This window comes from Cupressus sempervirens, chromosome 1 (genome assembly GCF_028749045.1).
Source record: "Cupressus sempervirens isolate cs-2001-9-10 chromosome 1, ASM2874904v1, whole genome shotgun sequence".
NCBI classification, from domain to species: Eukaryota; Viridiplantae; Streptophyta; class Pinopsida; order Cupressales; family Cupressaceae; genus Cupressus; species Cupressus sempervirens.
In genome coordinates, this window is record NC_143118.1 from 483,071,604 (window position 1) to 483,090,743 (window position 19,140).

At 36.5% G+C, this 19,140-nt stretch overlaps 1 protein-coding gene across 2 annotated transcripts in view; it reads right to left on the reverse strand.

The window, feature by feature from the left end:
* The window catches only part of TAP46 (2A phosphatase associated protein of 46 kD), a 164,517-nt gene that overhangs the window by 25,117 nt on the left and 120,260 nt on the right, over positions 1-19,140 (reverse strand). For both annotated transcript variants that reach the window (XM_089828606.1, XM_089828600.1), the window contains one exon: positions 15,987-16,267. In XM_089828606.1, coding sequence (XP_089684732.1) covers positions 15,987-16,267 — 281 coding nt within the window. The remainder of the gene's footprint in view (positions 1-15,986; positions 16,268-19,140) is intronic.

Consider the following 19,140-nt stretch of genomic DNA (forward strand, 5'->3'; position numbering starts at 1 on the left):
TGCCAAGGAAGCCGTTGATGTTGCAGAGAACCCATATGCTTCTAACTCTTGACGCCTTGCTAGATGGATGACTATCCTTCTTACAACTGTTACTCCTTAGACCCTGGAGGATGTTGACTACTCATGGAAGATGACTTCCAAGATGATTTCCGACTAATGGTAGAAACGTTACTCGGCAATCTCCAATCCCGTGAATGCTCTGTCAACCGCAGAACTATGTTGGCTCCCATGCTCTATACTGAAGGATACTGCCTTACACAGCATAGAATGAGACTTAGTATCTCCTCCTACCAAACTGTCAACTGTAACCTTCAGACCATACTTTCATTACATGAGTTCACCTGCGGTTTCTTGTGATGTTAAAACTTGCAGTTTTCTTGTAATGTAAAGACCGTCCCTCCTCTGAATCAGACTCTCCATACGCAACTGCCCAGATGATAATCAACAAAAAACAACCGCATGAGTTTCAACAAAATACAGAGGTTAAAGAAAATCTGTAAGCCATACCAACTTGAGTATACTTGAACTGAACTGGGCAAGCTTAAAGACCTTCCAATAAACTTGACCTTTCCCAAAAAGAACTTCCAATGAACCGAATATTGACTTCAATCTATAGGACTAGGGCTACGTCTAGCTCCTAACTCTCGAGGGTTTTCGTCCTCGAGATAACTTAGTCACATTTAAGCAACCAATATACTGGATATCAAGTTTATGAATTCTTGTGTTGAGAAATATTTCCAGCTAAATACGAGTTCCAGCTCTTAATCAAAATATGTCTGCAATACTTTGTCTCTAATAGATTCTCTACTAATAAATTCCTGATTAAAATCCCCAGGCTGGCAACTCTAATTAAAGTTTTGAATAAGCTTCACAGGCTAGCAGGAAAACTAGCGTTGATACCACTGTAATATCCCTTTCCAGATATTAATTAAAAAACCCTTGTTATAAAACTTGCAGATTTAAAAACCGAACAGTAAACCATTGTTTGATATAAATTCCAAAATTTAATTGATTTATAACCAGCAAATATGCATACGAGAAAACCCAAAAAAGTGTGTTTATTTCTCCAATATTTGGAAGTACATATTTGAAACCAACAATTAACGCAAATAGTTGTCAAATAACGTTACTGTATTATACATCAGCAATACAATAACATGCAACAATCCAGAAAATCCAATCTTATAAATAGAAATAACAGTCAAATTGGCAATATAGATAAAACATGTAAGGAGGCTAGGTTTGCATCTGACCTCCAAAAGCTTCTTCAAGAGTTTGTGTCCTCAAAGAGATAACCAGTAACTGTTTCCAGCTCCAAGATTAATATTTGTTTTAAATATTATAATCTTCATAACTTCCCATGTGGAGCTTGTTGTACCTTTATCACTTTTCCCAATGTGATGCACGCTCTTTTAAGCAATGTGGGATAAAGCACCTTTTTTGTCCTTTAGTCACTAAAGTGAACATAGTACTTTTTTAAAAATAAAGTGACAAGTTAAATGAACTTTAATAGTCACTTTGTCAGTAAACCATATAATCATCGCGCATTAAAATAACTGATCAAACGAACTTGGATAAGCATGTACAATAGCTCGTTGGAAAGCTCTCGACGAGAGACTTCCAAACCAACATTGGGATATCAAGAATACTAAGCTCTATTTACTTACTAAAAATAGTAAGTATATGAACAACCTACCAAAACTGCTCTGATGGGTTTGAAACTCGAAATGTCTAGGCCAAACCTCGAACTGAACCCTGTAAAGAACCTTTTCACCCCTGAAACCTAGGCGAAGTCAACCGGCAACACATAATTATAATGTCCCAGAAAAAGGGGACATTACATCATTGTACGTTGTTGTAGGAGATGTTATCGAATAATCTCATTGAGACAAGAAGGAACCACAAGTTTAACCCGTTTATCTAGATGCTCCATAAACTTGGGTTGAACCAAGGTCACCATTGAGGGTTGTAAGGTCTAATTTAAGAGTCTACAATTTGCCTGCTCTACATTGGCCAAATAGGCTTCTATCTCTTCCAATTTGGAGAGAACATCATTTCAAGATTCCATTTGTTCTAACTGCAACCCAAGTACGTATAGTGGACTTGTCTTTCTTTCTGCAAGTTTCTTAGTTGTTCACCATTAAATGAGTCATTAAAACCCTTCGAAAATACCGTGTGTTTCAGATTTTCCATTGTTTAAACTGAACTAGGCCAAATCAGGCCCTCTCACAAGTGTAAAATGTTAATGTAATATGTTATGCCTGTTTATTCATCTGCACACTTTTCAGCTAACTTTCCAACTCAAAATGCCTACAAATTCTAACAAACAATTCATGAGAGTGTGGGGGCATTAAATTTCCATCTTACAATGTACACTTGATTGCAATGATGATAGTCATAAGATTTTGAATTGTTTACCAACTTTCTTTCAAACCCAATTAGTGACCAATGCAATTTACAGTAAAGAAGCACTTCTGAAAAATAACAGGATACCATAGAATTACGAACAATGAATTATGGCCTATTCAATTATTGAAGTATTCTTGCAACTGCAGTTAGGCCCTCGAAACTAATTCATTGCATGATATGAATATCAACTGGTAATGTGGTGCAGGAGCACCTCAAATATTCAAGCCAAAGTTGAAGATTATGAAGACCTCAAAGACCCTCAAAGAAAATCAGAGGGATGGAATACATAAACGGAGTTTTCAAATCAATTGCGAAGTATTGAAGCCTATAATGGCTTTTGATTATACAAATTTTAGAAATGGTTAAAAGTCCTAAATAGATAAAATTTTGCTTTGTATGGAGGACCAATAGGGTTCTTGGGTTAAACTGGAGTGTTTAGAGTCCAGTAAAGGCGTAGGAAAGCTTAATAATAACAACAAATCAAAATTAGTGAGTTTAGTAGTCTTTGGTTTAAAAGAATTCAATAAATTGTAAGTTGGAATTTTGAATTTTCAAAATCCAACAGTTAGTTAACAATGGAGGGAATTTGAGTTTTAATGTCTAAAACCTTAAACTAATCCATTTAACCAATAAAATAGGTTATGGAAGTTATACGGGAGTTATAAAATGTATGAGGAAGTCATGGTATAAAAATCCCTAGAGATGTACAGTGGATAACAAGGAAAAAGAAAGAGCAATAAAAATTCTTTATTCTCTGCAACAATATATGTTTGTACTTTGTTGTTGAAGGCTTTATTTTATTTTATTGAAAGGACCATATAATGCATTGAAAGTCTTGTTCCAACAAGTTGCAGATCGTTTTTGAATGAGTTTGTCTTTATACCGAATGACTATCACGTTAATTTTGAGTTTGTTGTTGCACTTTTTGGTTCTAAATTACTATACAGTAGGGCTTCAATAAAATGATGTGCATTCCATGAATATAAAGGCCTAATATTCATGGAATGTTGATATCTAACATTGTATTATATATATTTAACAAGTGATGTGCAGAAACAATAAGAAAGATTGATCATTGTTTGGAGAAAGGGTAAAAGTTCAGAAATAAAAGTTGCAGAAAATGCTGTCTGATGTTGGGGCAATATCTTTGGATTGAACTATTGGATTTTAATGTGCTTTGAACAGAATGAAGATAACCTAATAACCTAATTACGCCCAAAATCAACAAAGGGATTGAAGAAATTTGGCCTGGTTTAAAAGTTAATGCGACTGTCCACAGGTCTATCTAGAAAACAGCAAGGTGGTGTATTTTGGCTTATTTATTTTCTGGGATTGAATTAATGAATCAAAAGGATATGAAAGGTTGTAGGTTGATATGATTGGGTGTTCAAAAGGTTTTTCTTGATAAGTTGATTGGGATGACAAGTGTTCGTGGTTGTTCTAAGTAAAGAATAAGAGTTTCAGGAAAATTGCTCAAGATTGGAGTGTTGGGTGCTGTTGTAAACCTAATATCCATTTGAATCATTTGTAGTCCAGTGTTAATAGATATATTTTACCATTGTTTTCCTTTGGGAAGGGTGTATTCATGAATTGAGTCTCTTGAAGCATAGTTGAAGTGTAGAAACTTTGAAGTTGAATCATTCATTTACTGAAATCTTGTCCATCACCCTTACCTGCTGCATCATAATGCCTACTTTGAAATTAAAGAATAGCCTCATGATAAAGGAAATGCATAAGTCTTCAAGGCTATTTATGACAATACTTTGCAGATGATTCTTTCTCTTGTATTCTCATTCCAACATTAAGATAAATCACCCCTCTTTCATCTTGCTCCACGATAGCAGTCACAATCTTGTCGATTGCAAAGGTCAACCATGAAATGAGCTTATTTTGAGTGCACCTAGCTTATCGTTCAGTATTCTTGAGTTTGTGAGGGGTGTTGTCCTCAAATTGGTTGTCTCTAAGACCGAGCAAAGTTCCTATTTCCTCAGTTCTCCTTCGTATACTTGCAAGACTTTACTACATTTGCCACTGTCATGATTCTAATCAAAATCTGCTATAACTTCCTCTCTTATTATCCATAGTTGTTCTACCACTTCATGTTAACAAAAGATTCCAGAATCTGGTGACTTCCTTGTACTGTGTATTAGGGTAGTTAGCACAGCAAAGGCTAAGCCTTTGAATATCAATGAAGGTACCTGAATAGTTACCAACTGTTCTATGGGAACACTAGAAGATCCTGACAAGCGTTACTTCATCATAATCACCCTATGTGATATAGCTTGTGAGTAGGTAAGAACCATTCCAAACATTTGAATCCTCCATTCAAAATAAATCTTTAATCCTTCACACACATAACATTAGCCGAGTTTGATTTCTTTTCCTTTTATCTGTTCTTGGAATATTTTAATTATTCTTTATGGTCGTTACTACACCTATAAAAGAATTTCCCAAATATAGAAACGACAGAAACTCCATTTGTCTACTAGCTTCCATGATTTCCTATATTTAATAATGTCAAGAATCTGCTTAGGGTAACGCCTGGACGTTTGGCTTTCAAAAGATACTCGATTACCAAACGGATGCTTTCCTGCTACACAACACCTTGCTCATTTTGCATATATTAAATTCTCGCGACAACTATATAATCCTTGTTCAATAACTTTGAGCCCAAGAACTTAAGGAAAAATTAAGAATTTCACCATGATGGTCAAGGAAAATCAAAATTCGTTTATGCTAAGTGCTTTTTATATCCCCAGTTATACGTGACAATCTAGCACTCAGAAAAGACCCCTGAAAAGTTCTTGTAATGGTATAATCTACTTCTACTGGTGCTAGCAATTACATAGCATAAAAGGTTGAATAATGTTTACTTTTCACAGGCACCTCCACACAACTACAATTCTATTACAACTCCCGCACAAGAACTGATATTACTCTGAAAACATGTGATAGCCTCCAGAATCGACATTTCATCTTTACACTAAAACATTTGTTACCCGCCAATACTACTTTCTTTATCAAGATGGGCTAGAATTATTAGCGTTCAATACCAATAAGCAATTTCCTTCACCCCCAAAGGCAATATTGATTAGTTCATTCATCGGCTTCTCTGTGAGTCGACCGTCTCTCTGCCACCAGTTGCAATCTAAGATTACATTTAACTATCCCAGTTGTTCTCTGTTAACGGAGAGGCTGGCACTTAATCTTCCTTCGATTTGCATGTTCCCACAATGCCCAACTATCAAAACAGGTGTTATTGTTTTGTTGTGTATGCAGGTCCTACATAGCGATAATCTTTGTTTGTTGTCTTTGTTTTGAGTTCAGTCGATGATACGATCTTTGTCTATCTCCTCCCTCTACACAAAACTTCGAACTGTACAACATATGTTTGAACTACTGGACTATAGTTATATTAGAAGCAACCCAATAATTTATATCCACCGCTCAATATACACCTCTTTAATATAAGCTCCAAGCCTTGGCAAAACAAAACAATTTCTCATTCAATCCATTGAAACAATTGACGACATAATTTGTCAAAAACAATTCACCGCAATGAACTGAATATATCATTCCACTTTTCTCAGCCTTCCACTATTTCTTCAATCAAAGCCAACGTTTTGAAATCATTTCTTCAACTTGATTCTGCTGCTCTAACAATGGAAAGATATTTTCTTTGTAGTTTTGCTCGGCTTATGAATTGAGTCCTTTGAACATGCATAGAACTATTAAAATGCTCCCTCTAGAATCTTGTTCGATGAGAGAAATTTCATGTGAAATCCAACCTAACCACCAATATTATTATAACCAGCTTACAAAATTATGAATGAAATATATAAACGGATGCAACAATAATATTCATCAATTCTACTCAAACATTCTCGTCAAATGCTTTGAAGTCTTAGACAACCTTTTTGTAGAAATGTCCCTGATCAAATCACTATTATGCCACATAGGATGGCTGGTCTGAAGCTCTGATACCACAAAAATACCCCCAGTAGATATTTACCTGTTTCTTTCTCACAAATAATATTCAGAACTCAAACATGGATCTCAGCGTTTTTGAACTGCTTGGAGCCGTAATGGGCGAGAAACTGGAAGGGGAGAATCTTGCAAGGGGAACGGACCCAAGTGGGACAAGTGACCACTGTGCGGTTCCTCTAGTAAAGCTTGTTGGAGAGGACGACTTAGGGATTTGTGGGGTCAGAAAGTCCTCTTTGGGTCTTTCGCCTGGCCCTCACATGGTCTGTCAAGATCCTAGTCAAGTTGATTCTCGAGATAGTAAAGCAAATAATAAGCAAATTGGACCGGAAGATCAAAGGCCGTGGGTCTCGTTATTTGGTAGGAAACTTGGTGGAAAATCTTCTTTCTCTCCTGTGACCTCGAAATCTTGTTGGGAAAAAAGTGAGTTTCAAATCTTCATTCCTGATCAGATTGTTGATTTTTTTGTTATTGCAATGGAACATACTCTGGTAGGTAAGTTTTTGGGGGCTAGACCTGATATTGATTCCTTGAGAAATATGTTGAAACGAAAGTGGGTTATCCATGGCGAAGTTGATATTGCCCCAATGGCGAATGGATTCCTGTCATTTGTCTTTAACTATAAGGAGGACATGAATATGGTTTTATGTGGGGGACCCTAGATGTTTGGCAAAAGTACTCTCACAATTAAGAAATGGGAGCCAAATATGAATTTATCTGATGCATTTTTCTTAACAACTCCTATATGGGTGAGATTGTCGAGCCTCCCTCTTGAATATTGGTATGAAGACATTTTCAAAAGAATAGCGGGCTCCTTTGGGGAACTTATTGTTGTAGATCAGGCAACGGCTTCAAAATCAAAAATGAATAGTGCAAGGCTATATGTGAAAGTGGCAAACCTGAATAACCTTCTAGATAAGGTGGAACTGTTTTCCAAACTAGGGAAAAGAACCCCAAAAGTAACTTATGAGGATCTTCCAAATATGTGTTTTGCCTGTAAGAAACAGGGTCATTGGGTTAAAAATTGTCCAACAAAAAGTAAAAACCAAGCTAAGACTATTAAGGAGGAAAGGAAGGAGATAAAGATTCAGAAGAAAATTTGGAGACCAAAAACTAATGGTCAGAATGAAAAAGGTAATACCAGAAACCCTGGAGCTGAAACTAAGAATGATGAAAAGAATTTATTGAATTCTAATAAGCATGATGAAGGCATCGATTTACCTAGGAATGAAGTTCTTGTGCTCGATTCGATGAAACAAATTGTTATATATCAAAAGAATGATAGGGAATGGGAAGATCTTGCTAATCAGGAGGATATAGAGGAAGAGGAAATTTTGGAAGCACTATTTGAGGAAGACCAAGAAATGCAAAAGGAGGAAGATGCTATTGAGTTTCGGCAAAAAGAGGATGTTCAAATTTCTGAGAATCAAATATTTGAATCTAAGTCTCTTGAAATTCCATTTAGGGATCTTGAAGAGATAAGCTTGGATAAGCAGGTTCCAAAACAGAAATAGAATCAGAGGAAAAAAACTAAGAAGAATATTGACTCAATTTTAGAGAGGATTGAGACCCGAAGCAATAAGGTGGAGCAACAATCTAATATAAAACCAAATGTGGGGACACTGGAAAAACCGGGAAGAAGAACTTCAAGGAAGACGAGAGAAATTGAAAGCCTACAGAATATTGCGGACGGAAGACAGACAACTATTCTGGATTTTAACCCTAAAAAATAATCATGAAGATCATTACTTGGAACATTAGGGGGATGAATAGTATTCATAAAAAGAACATCGTTCGTAATTTTGTTAGGGACCAAAAACCGGATTTTTTTTGATTCAAGAAACGAAGATGGATAAGGATAGAGCTGAAAAAATTAAATCCTTCAAGGGTTATAGTTTAAAGGCTAGTAGTTCAGAAGGGGCTTCAGGGGGAACTCTTATTCCTTGGAAAAAGTCCCTTTTCTCTAGATTAGTACTAAATGAAAGTAAATACTTCATGGTGGTCAAAATGACTAATCTTTTCCAGAATTTTGAATGGTACATTGTTAATATGTATGCTCCTAATACTAAGAATTTAAGAAAAAAAGTTTGGACTACCTTATCTGATATAAAAAGTAAAGAGCAGAATGGTAGGTGGATCTTTATGGGTGACTTTAATGTTCCCCTCTATGACCAAGAGAAAAAAGGTGGCAATGCTAGCTAGCTTGATGGGAGGTTGGATTTATTGGATTTTATCAATAATGAGGGGCTTATGGATATGATCTCCATGGTTTAGAGTTTACTTGGACAAATAAAAGGGTAGGCAATGAATGTATTCAAGCTCGATTGGATAGGGCCCTAATATCTCCAGACTGGACTAATGAATTTGTTTGTAAATTGGAGGCTTCTCGAAAAGTTGGATCAAACCATTTTCCTTTGGTTTTCACTGCTGTTAAGGCAAGTTCTAAGAAAAATTTCTCGTTCAGATTTGAAAAAATGTGGATGCAACATCCACATTTTAAAAGCAAACTAGAAGAATGGTGGAACATTGAAGTTGATGGAACTGCTCTTTATAAAGTCGCTTTTAAACTTAGAAATGTAAAAAAGGAGGTAAGAATCTGGAACAAAAGATGTTTTGGGAACATTTCTGAGATCAAACCTAAAATTAAGGAAGAATTGACAATCATACAAGATAGGATACAGAAGGAAGGGTATACTCCTGATCTGGTAAGAGAAGAAAATGGTAAACTAGTCGAGTATCATGACATTGTCACTAAAGAGGAAATCTACTGGAGGCAGAGGTCTAGACTAGTTTGGTTTAAGGAAGGGGATAAAAATACTAGGTTTTTCCACCTTTCTACTATGAAGCACAGAGCTAAAACTCGAATTTCTAAATTATTAATTGATGGTAGGAATATTAGCGAGGAGAAGGATATTATGAAGGAAATGGTCTCTTTCTTTGCCTCCTTGATGACTGCTGATCCAAACATTGATCCTCTTAACCAAGATGAAATTCTCAGTGTGATTTCTTCTTTGTTTTCTAGAGATCAAAACAAGATGTTGGAATCTATCCCAAATGATAAGGAAATTTATCAGGCTGTTTGTTCTTTGGGAGGGGACAAATCTCCTAGTCCGAATGGATTTCCTATGTTCTTTTTTCAAACTATGTGGAATCTGATCGGGAAGGATGTGTGTGATGATGTTAAGGAGTTCTTTGGGCCAAAGAGAATGCTGAAAGAGATTAATTATACTTTTCTCTACCTTATCCCTAAAAAGGTGGGTGCTGACTCTCCGGACCAATTAAGGCCAATAAGTTTATGCAATTCATTTTATAAGATCATTTCTAAGGTCTTCACTTCTAGACTGCTATTGGTGCTTTTGGATATTATTGCTGATAAACAGAATGGCTTCGTTCCAGGAAGACAAATTCTAAACTCTGTAATTGTTGTGCATGAGAATATCCATTCTTTATCTTGCTCTAATAACCAAGGATTCATTATGAAAATTGACATTGCAAAAGCCTATGATAGAGTGGAGTGCACCTTCCTTGAAAAGGTGTTATTGGCTTTTGGTTTCAATTCAAATATTGTGAGGATGGTTCTTCAACTCATATCTACTTCCTCAATTGCTATTTTGGTTAATGGATGCTCCTCTGCTTTTTTTAATCCCTCTAGAGGTTTGAGGCAGGGAGACCCATTATCCCCTATTCTTTTCACTATTATGGCTGATTGCTTAGGAAGGTATATTGGGAAACTAGTTCGAGCAGGTGACATTAAGGGATTACAACCCTCTTCCCAGCCCCTTATCTACTCTCATGGTCAGTTTGTAGATGACACTATTTTCATGGGCAAAGCGGATGTAAGGGAAGACAAGAATTTGAAAAAAGCTCTTAACCTCTATTCCTCGGCCTCAGGATAGTTGATTAATTGGAATAAAAGCTCTTTGTTCTTTGTGAATACCCCAGTGTCTCGACAGACTAAAATTGCCAGAATTCTTGGTTGCTCAATTGGCTCCTTTCCTAGTTCTTACTTGGGCCTTCTTTTGGGACTTTCTGCCCCTGATTCCTTCTGGGAAGACATTATTAAAAAATTCTCTAAGAAATTTGCTGGGTGGAAGGGAAATCTGTTGAGTCAAGCTAGTAAAGTTACTCTTCTCAAAGCTTGCCTTCAAAGTATTCCTACTTATGCCTTGAGTCCTTTCAAAATTCCTACAAAATATGTTGATTCTCTTGACAAAATTTAAAGGAACTTTCTTTGATTTGGCTCTAAGGAGAAGAAGAGAATGGCTCTGATTGCTTGGGACTAGATTTCTAAGCCGATCCGAGATGGTGGATTGGGAATAAGGATTATTAGACGCATGAATAAAGCCCTTCTTGCGAAGCAAGGTTGGAGAGGGTATCATGATGACAAGCAATGGAGCTCCATATGGAAACATAAATATCTATATAATGCTCCTTCTCTTTCTGATTTCCTAATATACCCTAATGTTATGTCCCCTTCTACTATATGGTGGGCAGTGCAAGGTGCAAAGAAAATATTAAGTGAAGGGTGCCCATGGAAAGCTGAAAATGGACAAAAGATCAGGTTCTGGGAAGATTCTTGGATTCTAGATCATCCCCTAATTGATGATTTTGAGGACAAGAATTATATTGAACAATGTAAGCAATTATTTGGTAGTTATGTGAGAAATTATTGGGTCAATAATACTTGGGTCAGCCATACCAACATTAGCCAGGAATTCAATAACATCCAATTATTGCTGAATGCTTACTGTTTGTACCCTTATAAGGAGGACAGAATGATTTGGAGGAATGATGCTTATGGGAATTTCAAAGTTTCTTCTATTTTCAGATCTAAAGATAAAGGACCTGGTCCATTATGGTCTAAAGCGTGGATTAAAGGTCTAACTCCTAAGATTAATATCTTTTTTCAGATACTATTGCATAATAAACTTTTGACCGAGGACAATTTGCAAAAAAGAGGGATAAATGTGGTTAACCAATGCTGTCTTTGCAAAAAAGACTTGGAGGATAGGGATCACTTGTTTTTGAATTGTAATTATAGTCAAAATGTGTGGAACTATATCCTCATTTTTTGGAATATTGCTTGGGTCCATCATAATAAAATTGAGCAATGTTTCTAGAGTTGGATTTGCCCGAATAAAGACAGTAATGTGGAATTTCTATGGAAAATAACTCTCCCTCATTTGTGGTGGGGACTCTGGAAAGAAAGAAATAACAGAATTTTTAGAGAGAAAGAAATGCCTAACTGGGTCCTTGGCCAAAACATTATTGGTGCAATTAACGAAAACTTCAAACCTCAGATAAATGTTCCTAATGGTTTCTTGATTGATTGTCCTATCCAAAATATTGGTCCTAAGAACAAGGGGGAGGATAAAAGATCAAGTGTTAAATGGAAGGATTCTCTGGAGGGTTGGATAAAGGGGAACTTTGATGGCCCTGCTAAGGGCAACCCCGAAAAAGCTGGATGTGGAGGAATTATAAGGGATCATATAGGTAATGCTATTGATGCTATAGCTATTCCTATTGGTATTTCTACTAGCCACAGAGCAGAAGCCATTGCAACCCTCCATACAATGAGACTGGTTGTGAAAACTAGAAACAAGTATCATTGGATGGAAGGTGATTCTCTGAACATAATTAGTATGCTCAATGAAAAAACCACAAGTACTTGGACTATAGAAGATAGTATAATGGAAATCAAAGCCCTACTGGCTAATTTTGAAAAGGTCATTTTTTCACATTCTTATCGTGAGGGCAATGCCGTTGCTGATTGGATTGCCAGCAATGTTGTGCAAGGGAACACTACGTTGAGCTGGCACAATGACCTCAGATCTAACATGGATTTAAAGTCACTCATTAATTATGACAAGATATGCGACGGAGAGAAAGATCTTCCAAGATTAGTAATTTAATGATTATTAAAAGTGGGCCTATGGAGGAGTGTTTTATAATCCCTAGATTGTACTTTAATGCCATTATTATCTGGACGTAGCACGAAGGAAGAGTAATGAAACTCTAGTTAACTTTAGCGAGGTTTTTGGCTTCCTTCATTTTGTTGCTTTCATTGGGTATTGTTTCTCTGTCCATTTTAAGACTGTGTTTGAAAATGGGGGGAGAGCTGAAGAAACTAGAGCCCAAAAACTGCAAGTACTGGAAGGGAAAAGCTTCAACATGGAAACTTCTTGAGAAAGGTAAGGTGACTCCTTATCTGGAGCATTTGCATGGTTTTAAGCCACAAGTCACTGAGGCCTTCTTTAAGAACTGGTTCGAGGAAAGGGTTATCTTGCATGGAGTCACAGTTCAAATCACAGAGGATTTTATTGCTGAAGTGACTGGTCTTCCGAAGGAGGGTATGAAATTTAGCAAGGAAACGATCATCTCCAATGCTGCTTTCAAAAAGTTCCCGAAAATGGAGGAAGAGCAAAAGCTGGAGAAGGAGGGGGACTTCTACGAGCTCAAACAAATTAAGGTAATTTGGAGAGAGGTGTTGTCTTGTATTCGAGAATATTTCATTTTAGATGGAAGATCAAAAAGAGTCTGTAAGTTCTACTTTGTATTTCTAAATCATTTCCATTACAAAGATAAGATTTCTTTTCCTTTCTATTTGAAGTTTTCGTTATTACAAAGCCTATATGCACATAAGAAGAAAGATACCCGTCCTATCCTTCATGAAGGTCTTATTCTCTTAATTGAGAATTACTGCAAGAATATGTCGATTGTTGCTTCCCCAATTTCGGAGAGGAAAAGGGGGTCGGTGAGTGATTCTCAGACTAAAAAGGGCAAAAGGGATGCAGGACAAAGTGGGAAAAAGGAATTAATGATTAAGGATACCCCCCCAAAAAAAAGAAGAGGAAACTACGAAATCCTCTGATAAAAATGAGGATAAAAATGTGGAGACTGAGGAAGATACAGAGATGGGGGATATTAGTTCCAATTTGGGAGGTTATCCTACTAGCAAAGATTATACTGGGAAGAATGATGAGAATGAAAGTCTGGATAAAAATGAAGGGTCGGGCAATGTTGGCAATGAGGTTACTACCCAGGGTGCTGATGGACGAAAATGTGGAGGAGGAGGGGGGTAAGGAGAAAGATTTGGGAGAAGAAGTGAAGGGTAAGGAAAACCCTAAGGACAAGAAGATGGATGACACGATTATGGGGGCTACACTCACTTTCCTTGATACTGCCAAGATGAAAGTCGATTCCTCTCTTCGTGGTGACTCATGGATTTACAATGAGATCATGAAGTTAAAGAAAAATCTGGGTAAAGTGCAGAAGGACCTTGAGAATGACTGGACTAGACTTGTGCAGCTGGAAGCCCAGGTGGGAAATATACCTAGAAAATTGAAAGAATATGAACAAGACCTCCGGCACTTGATTAAGGAAAGTGGAAACAAAATGAAGCAAGTGACTTCTAGTCTATGTGCCACTACGGCAAGTTTGGGGAAGAAGACCAATGAGGTCATGTCTCCGGGTGGACCTAGTAAAAGGACCAGATTAAGCTCGCAAAAGAAGGCTACTAAGGAAAGGGTTGTCGAGGATAAGGCTGCTGGGGATGTTGCTGGAACAGGCCTTACCCCTACTGATACTATTCTTAGTGCAGCTGATGTGGTTAAGGAGGTTGCAAAGATAATTAAGGAACTACAGTAATTCTAGTTTCCTTGTTTTTCTATGCTCATTTTGAAAATTCTGTAACTTACAGGTTCTAGGTCCTTGTAAAACCTAGTCATACTTTCTGGTTATATTATGTGGTTTCAGGTCCCTGTAAAACCTGATTTTGTATTTTCTTTTTTGGTCCTTAGGAGTGTGTTCTCCTAGTATTCTTAGTTGAATATCTTTTTATGCTATTAAGGGTTTCGGGTCCCTTCAAAACCTGCTTTTATCTTAATCTAAAAAAAATATTCAGAACTCAAACATATGAAAATGAGTTACAAACCAACAATATAAAACCAGTAAATTCCCATAACATACCTTAAAATACGTTACTATATTATACCTCAGCAATTAAATAACTAGCATTCAAAATCCAATCTTAAACATAGTTTTACAGCCAAATTGGAAAATCCTAAGAACTTGTAAGCAAACACGAGATACCTGATATAACATCTCCACGGACAATGGGTTTGTGTCCACTGTCTACTAGCACGAGGGGCTACGTCCTTGCGTTGGATGAAAGCTGAAGCTTTCCGAATAACTCTTGCAAGAGAGAAACTAAAATCTGAATCATAAACCAAGCATATCCGAATGAATAAGCTTCTCTCCTTTTTAATCCCCAAAGTTGTGACTCTTCGACTCCCTTCCTATCTTTCTATCTTGTCCCTCCTTGTCACCTTTAGCCCACCTTATAATATTGAATTGACCCTTTTTTCCATTTTAATTCATGCTCTCGTAGTTAATTTTAATATTATATGAATGTCTTTAAATCTTCTAATGTCCCAAAAAAGGGGACATTACAAGTGTACATAGAGGAAAATGCATACAAACATATTCAAAACTGTTAAGCATGAAAGTAAATAAAATAATCATAAGTGCATAAATACAATATTCAAATGTGCTTCGACAAAGAAATCCACAAGCCAGGAAACACCATGCTAGAACTGTAACTGCAAAGTTGAGTACAGAGATCAAGAAGGTCAAATGTGTACCACATGATATTACTCTATTTCATGACAACTTGTAAAATGGCTATGATAAATTATTAAACAGGCGTAGAAAAGGGCCAATGAGGCAATCACAGGAAACACAACCACTCACATTCTGATGGTTCATTTTCCTGTACCGTGTTATTGTCTAGAATCTAGATACTCTACAGAACAGCTCACAAAACAAGGCTACTACTGTCAGAATTGTGAGACATGTAAAAAGAAGAATTAGAGCTAAGCAATAGTACCATGTGTTTTTGTGAAGGCCTTAAAGCTTGTGGTGACCTAAACAATGAAGCTCGGCAGCATCATTGTACCAGGAGTTGATGCTTCACGATCAATTACTTCAAATGGGGAAGTCTTAGAACAGAAAAAAATAAAGAATGAAATGTCCCATTACAGGTAAGTACATGCTATACATTCTGCATGATAAACAGAATGAGAATAAGCTAAAATTACTTTTTTTTATTCTTATAAACAAGAAAACAATGTGCTACAGATACAAGGGAAGCACGCAAATATTCATCATTCACATTCTGTATTTTTAGAGCTGAGATTAAATATTAAACACAAAATTGTTCACAATCAAACCTATGTAGTTTATGTCATCATGCTGGCTTCTATAACATAGAACATCTCAACAGTAAACCAGGTGAAATTGGTTAGCATAAATTCTAAAAAGTTCATTAAACATGGTTTAAAATACTTAATATTTTATAATAGCTTAATAACATTCGAGATGCCTAGCTCATCCATCTCTTTAAAATATTTTGGGATAGAACGAAACCAAGAAAAAGAATGGAAGGAAGCAAAGTATGAAATCATCATAATGTATGTAAAAGCATCTGATTCTAGAACAAAATTTCTGTTTGCCCACTGATTAGAATAAAGTAATCCTTTCAGCTGATTTCCTACTTTAAAGCCACAACTCTCAAGCATGATAAGCATACCAACCTGTGCCTTGGCTGAAATACTTGTGCAGCAATTTGCTCCCTTTCAGTGGCTAAGTTGCCACTTATTTGACTAACAGGTCCAAACAACATAGGTGTATGTTTGTGCTCATTTACATGCAATGGATTTGCCCTTCCTTCAAGAACATCTGTAGCAAAAGTAGCACACGTGATAGGCTGCATTGGCTTCTCAAATTGTGATCTCCTTGCTGCATTCTTGTGCCATGCCTCTGCTTTTTTTGATCGCTCTTCAAGCATTGTTCTCAACAATTCATTTTGGCCATCCTGTCATATTAACTTCAGTAAGCTTTACTTTAAACACAATTGCATGCTACTTTTCAGAAAGTAGCACTACTTTTATCAAGCAAGTTGAATCCGATCTAGCTTCAAGAAGATTGATATTAAGTACCATGGCATGACAACAATATATTGCTACAACTGATAGTTAATCATTTATGATTATCTGTAGCTAACTTATGATAAACAAATATATATGGTTATAAAGAATTCAAAAAAAGTTAATTGGATAACTTAATATTTTAATTGAAATTTAAAACAAAGAACCAAGGTGCCAACTACTTTACCACAACGGCCTTCCATTTTCCCATTCACTTCACTATTTTCTACACATCAACCATTGAAAGAATGCTTAGTTACCCTGGTTTGGCTATATGCCCTCTGGACCTGGCCAAGCTTTGAAATAGTACCTGGTCCAGGTACAGTTCAAAGAAAATTCGACCTAGGTTTGAAATTTTGCTTAACAATTCAAACTGATCCCAAACCAAATTGAACCTGGGCGAACTGGAATGCCACAGGTCGAACCACCAGAAAACCGCATGGAATTGGCTAGGTGAATGGCAGAAAAGTTTTTTTTTTTTACATATTTTATAATTTTTGGAGCTCCTTAACCCTAAAAAGTGAATGACAAAGGCCTATGTTGGCTTCTAACACTCATTTGTGGTGTGCAAGTAGGTTATTTTGTCTTGAGCAAGAGCAAATAGGTGGTTGAGCAAGAGTTTGTTTGTGCAAGGAGGAGTTGGAAGATTGGTTTGTGAGCTATCTTGAAGTGTGTATGCCTCATTCCTACACCTTTGCAAGCCTACAATAGCAGCAAGGAGTTGGCAAGTCCTTGTTCAATTTTCTTTTTGTTTTGTTTAAGTTTTTTATTTCTTTCATTTATCTTTCATTGCCAATAAGATCTAGCCATTGTTTTCCCTAAAATTTCATTCTCCACAGGTATACAATTTCTTGCCATAGGAAAAGGAACTTAAATGGGATCTTCCTCATCCTCAATAGGCAATGCCAATACCCAACAAAGAATAGAACCACATTTTGATAATCCTTTGTGGAAGTATGTGGACATTGTACGTCTTCTTTCATGAGGTGGTGCTTTTTGTTGGAAATGTCGGGGTTGTGAAGTAGAAAGAAATAATTCATATTTTCGTGTCGTGTCATTTGTGTGGATACACTGGAAAAAGAGTCAACAAATGTCCTGAAAAAAGAAATGCACATGTGCCAAATTCATTGGTATTAAAATATATTCAAGAGCATGAGGAAGTAGAAGAGAGAACTTTGGCAAAATACCATTGATGCAAGTAGCAACTAAACTAAAAATAAAGCAAAGGAAATGAAATCCACCATAGATGTAATAGAAGATCACCCCTTCTATACTACCTCAACTACCCCTGATTCTCAAAATGAAGCACCCCATACACACAAAAGAAAGGGACCACTAGAAACTCCATTTCAAAATTGGAGTAGGGAAATTGCTAACATTGATGCGGCAAGATGCTTGTATGCAAATGGGTTGTCTTTTAATCTTGTTTGGTCTCCATATTTCAAGAGGGTGTTGAGAAGTGCTAATGAAGCTACTACAAGGTATTCAAATCCTAGTTTTGAGAGAGTACGAACCACTTTGTTGGATCAAGAGGTCAAGTTGATTAATGGACAATTGAAGCCCATAAAGGATTCGTGGATTGAGATAGGGGTAACAATCGTTTCAAACAAGTCGAAAGATGCTAGAAATCATCCATTGATCAATGTTTCGGCCATGTCCCCTAAAGGAGAAATGTTTTTTGAAAAGCAGTGGATTGTGAGGGGCAAGTTAAAGATGGGCAATTCATTGCTAATATTCTCATCTTTGCTATTGAAGAAGTGGGTGCTAGAAACGTTGTCCAAGTTGTAATGGACAATGCAAAGAATTGTAGAGTTGTTGGTTTGTTGGTTGAAGAGATATACCATCATATTTTTGAACACCTTGTGCAGTTCATTCACTCAATCTTATGCTACAAAAGATTGGGAAGAGTATTGAGTTTATCAAGGAGGTGTATGAAGAAGCTAAGGACATCTAGATGTTCATCATAAACTAACACATGACTCAAGGGATATTCACAATGTTCTCACATTTGGAGTTGTTGAAGATAAATGCACTTGAACTCAAGTTAGTAATTTAATTTTAAAAATATAGTATCTTACAATTTCTGATTTTTTAATTGTGTAATGTGTTCTTTTTTGATGTATCTAATAGTTGTAATTTTTTTAACTCTACTTTATGATACAGGTTGCTGAGACATTTTGCATCAAATGTAGTCGTCTTGAGATGACTTAAGAAACTAAAAGAGGACTCTCCAATATGTCAATCAACAACAATTAGGCTATATGGAGGCAAAGAAACAGTGAGAGGGCATCCAAAATAAAGCTTACGATATTGGATGAATTATGGTGAGAACGTGTGGAATATCTCATTAAGCTCACCGAACCCATTATGATCATGTTTAGGTACACTGTCATGGATAGGCCTTGCCTTGGAGAGATCTATGGTGGCATAGACTCAATGCTTGAGAAGATCGAGCAAATTATAAATGAAGAAGAGCATGACCCTCAAGAGACCTTCAAACAAAAGCAATTGTTGTAGAACGATGGAACAAAATGACCACTTCTCTACATTTCTATGCATTGACACCCAAATACTATCACACCCAATATACTAATCTACCATTAAGGCTACATTTCTATGCATTGACGCCCAAATACGATAGTGCCCAATATACTAATCTACCAAGAAGGCTACCACCATATAGAGATTTAGAAGTGTCTAATGGATATAAGGCAGCATTTGAAAGACTCTTTCCTTATGATGATATGCAAGATTTGATTAC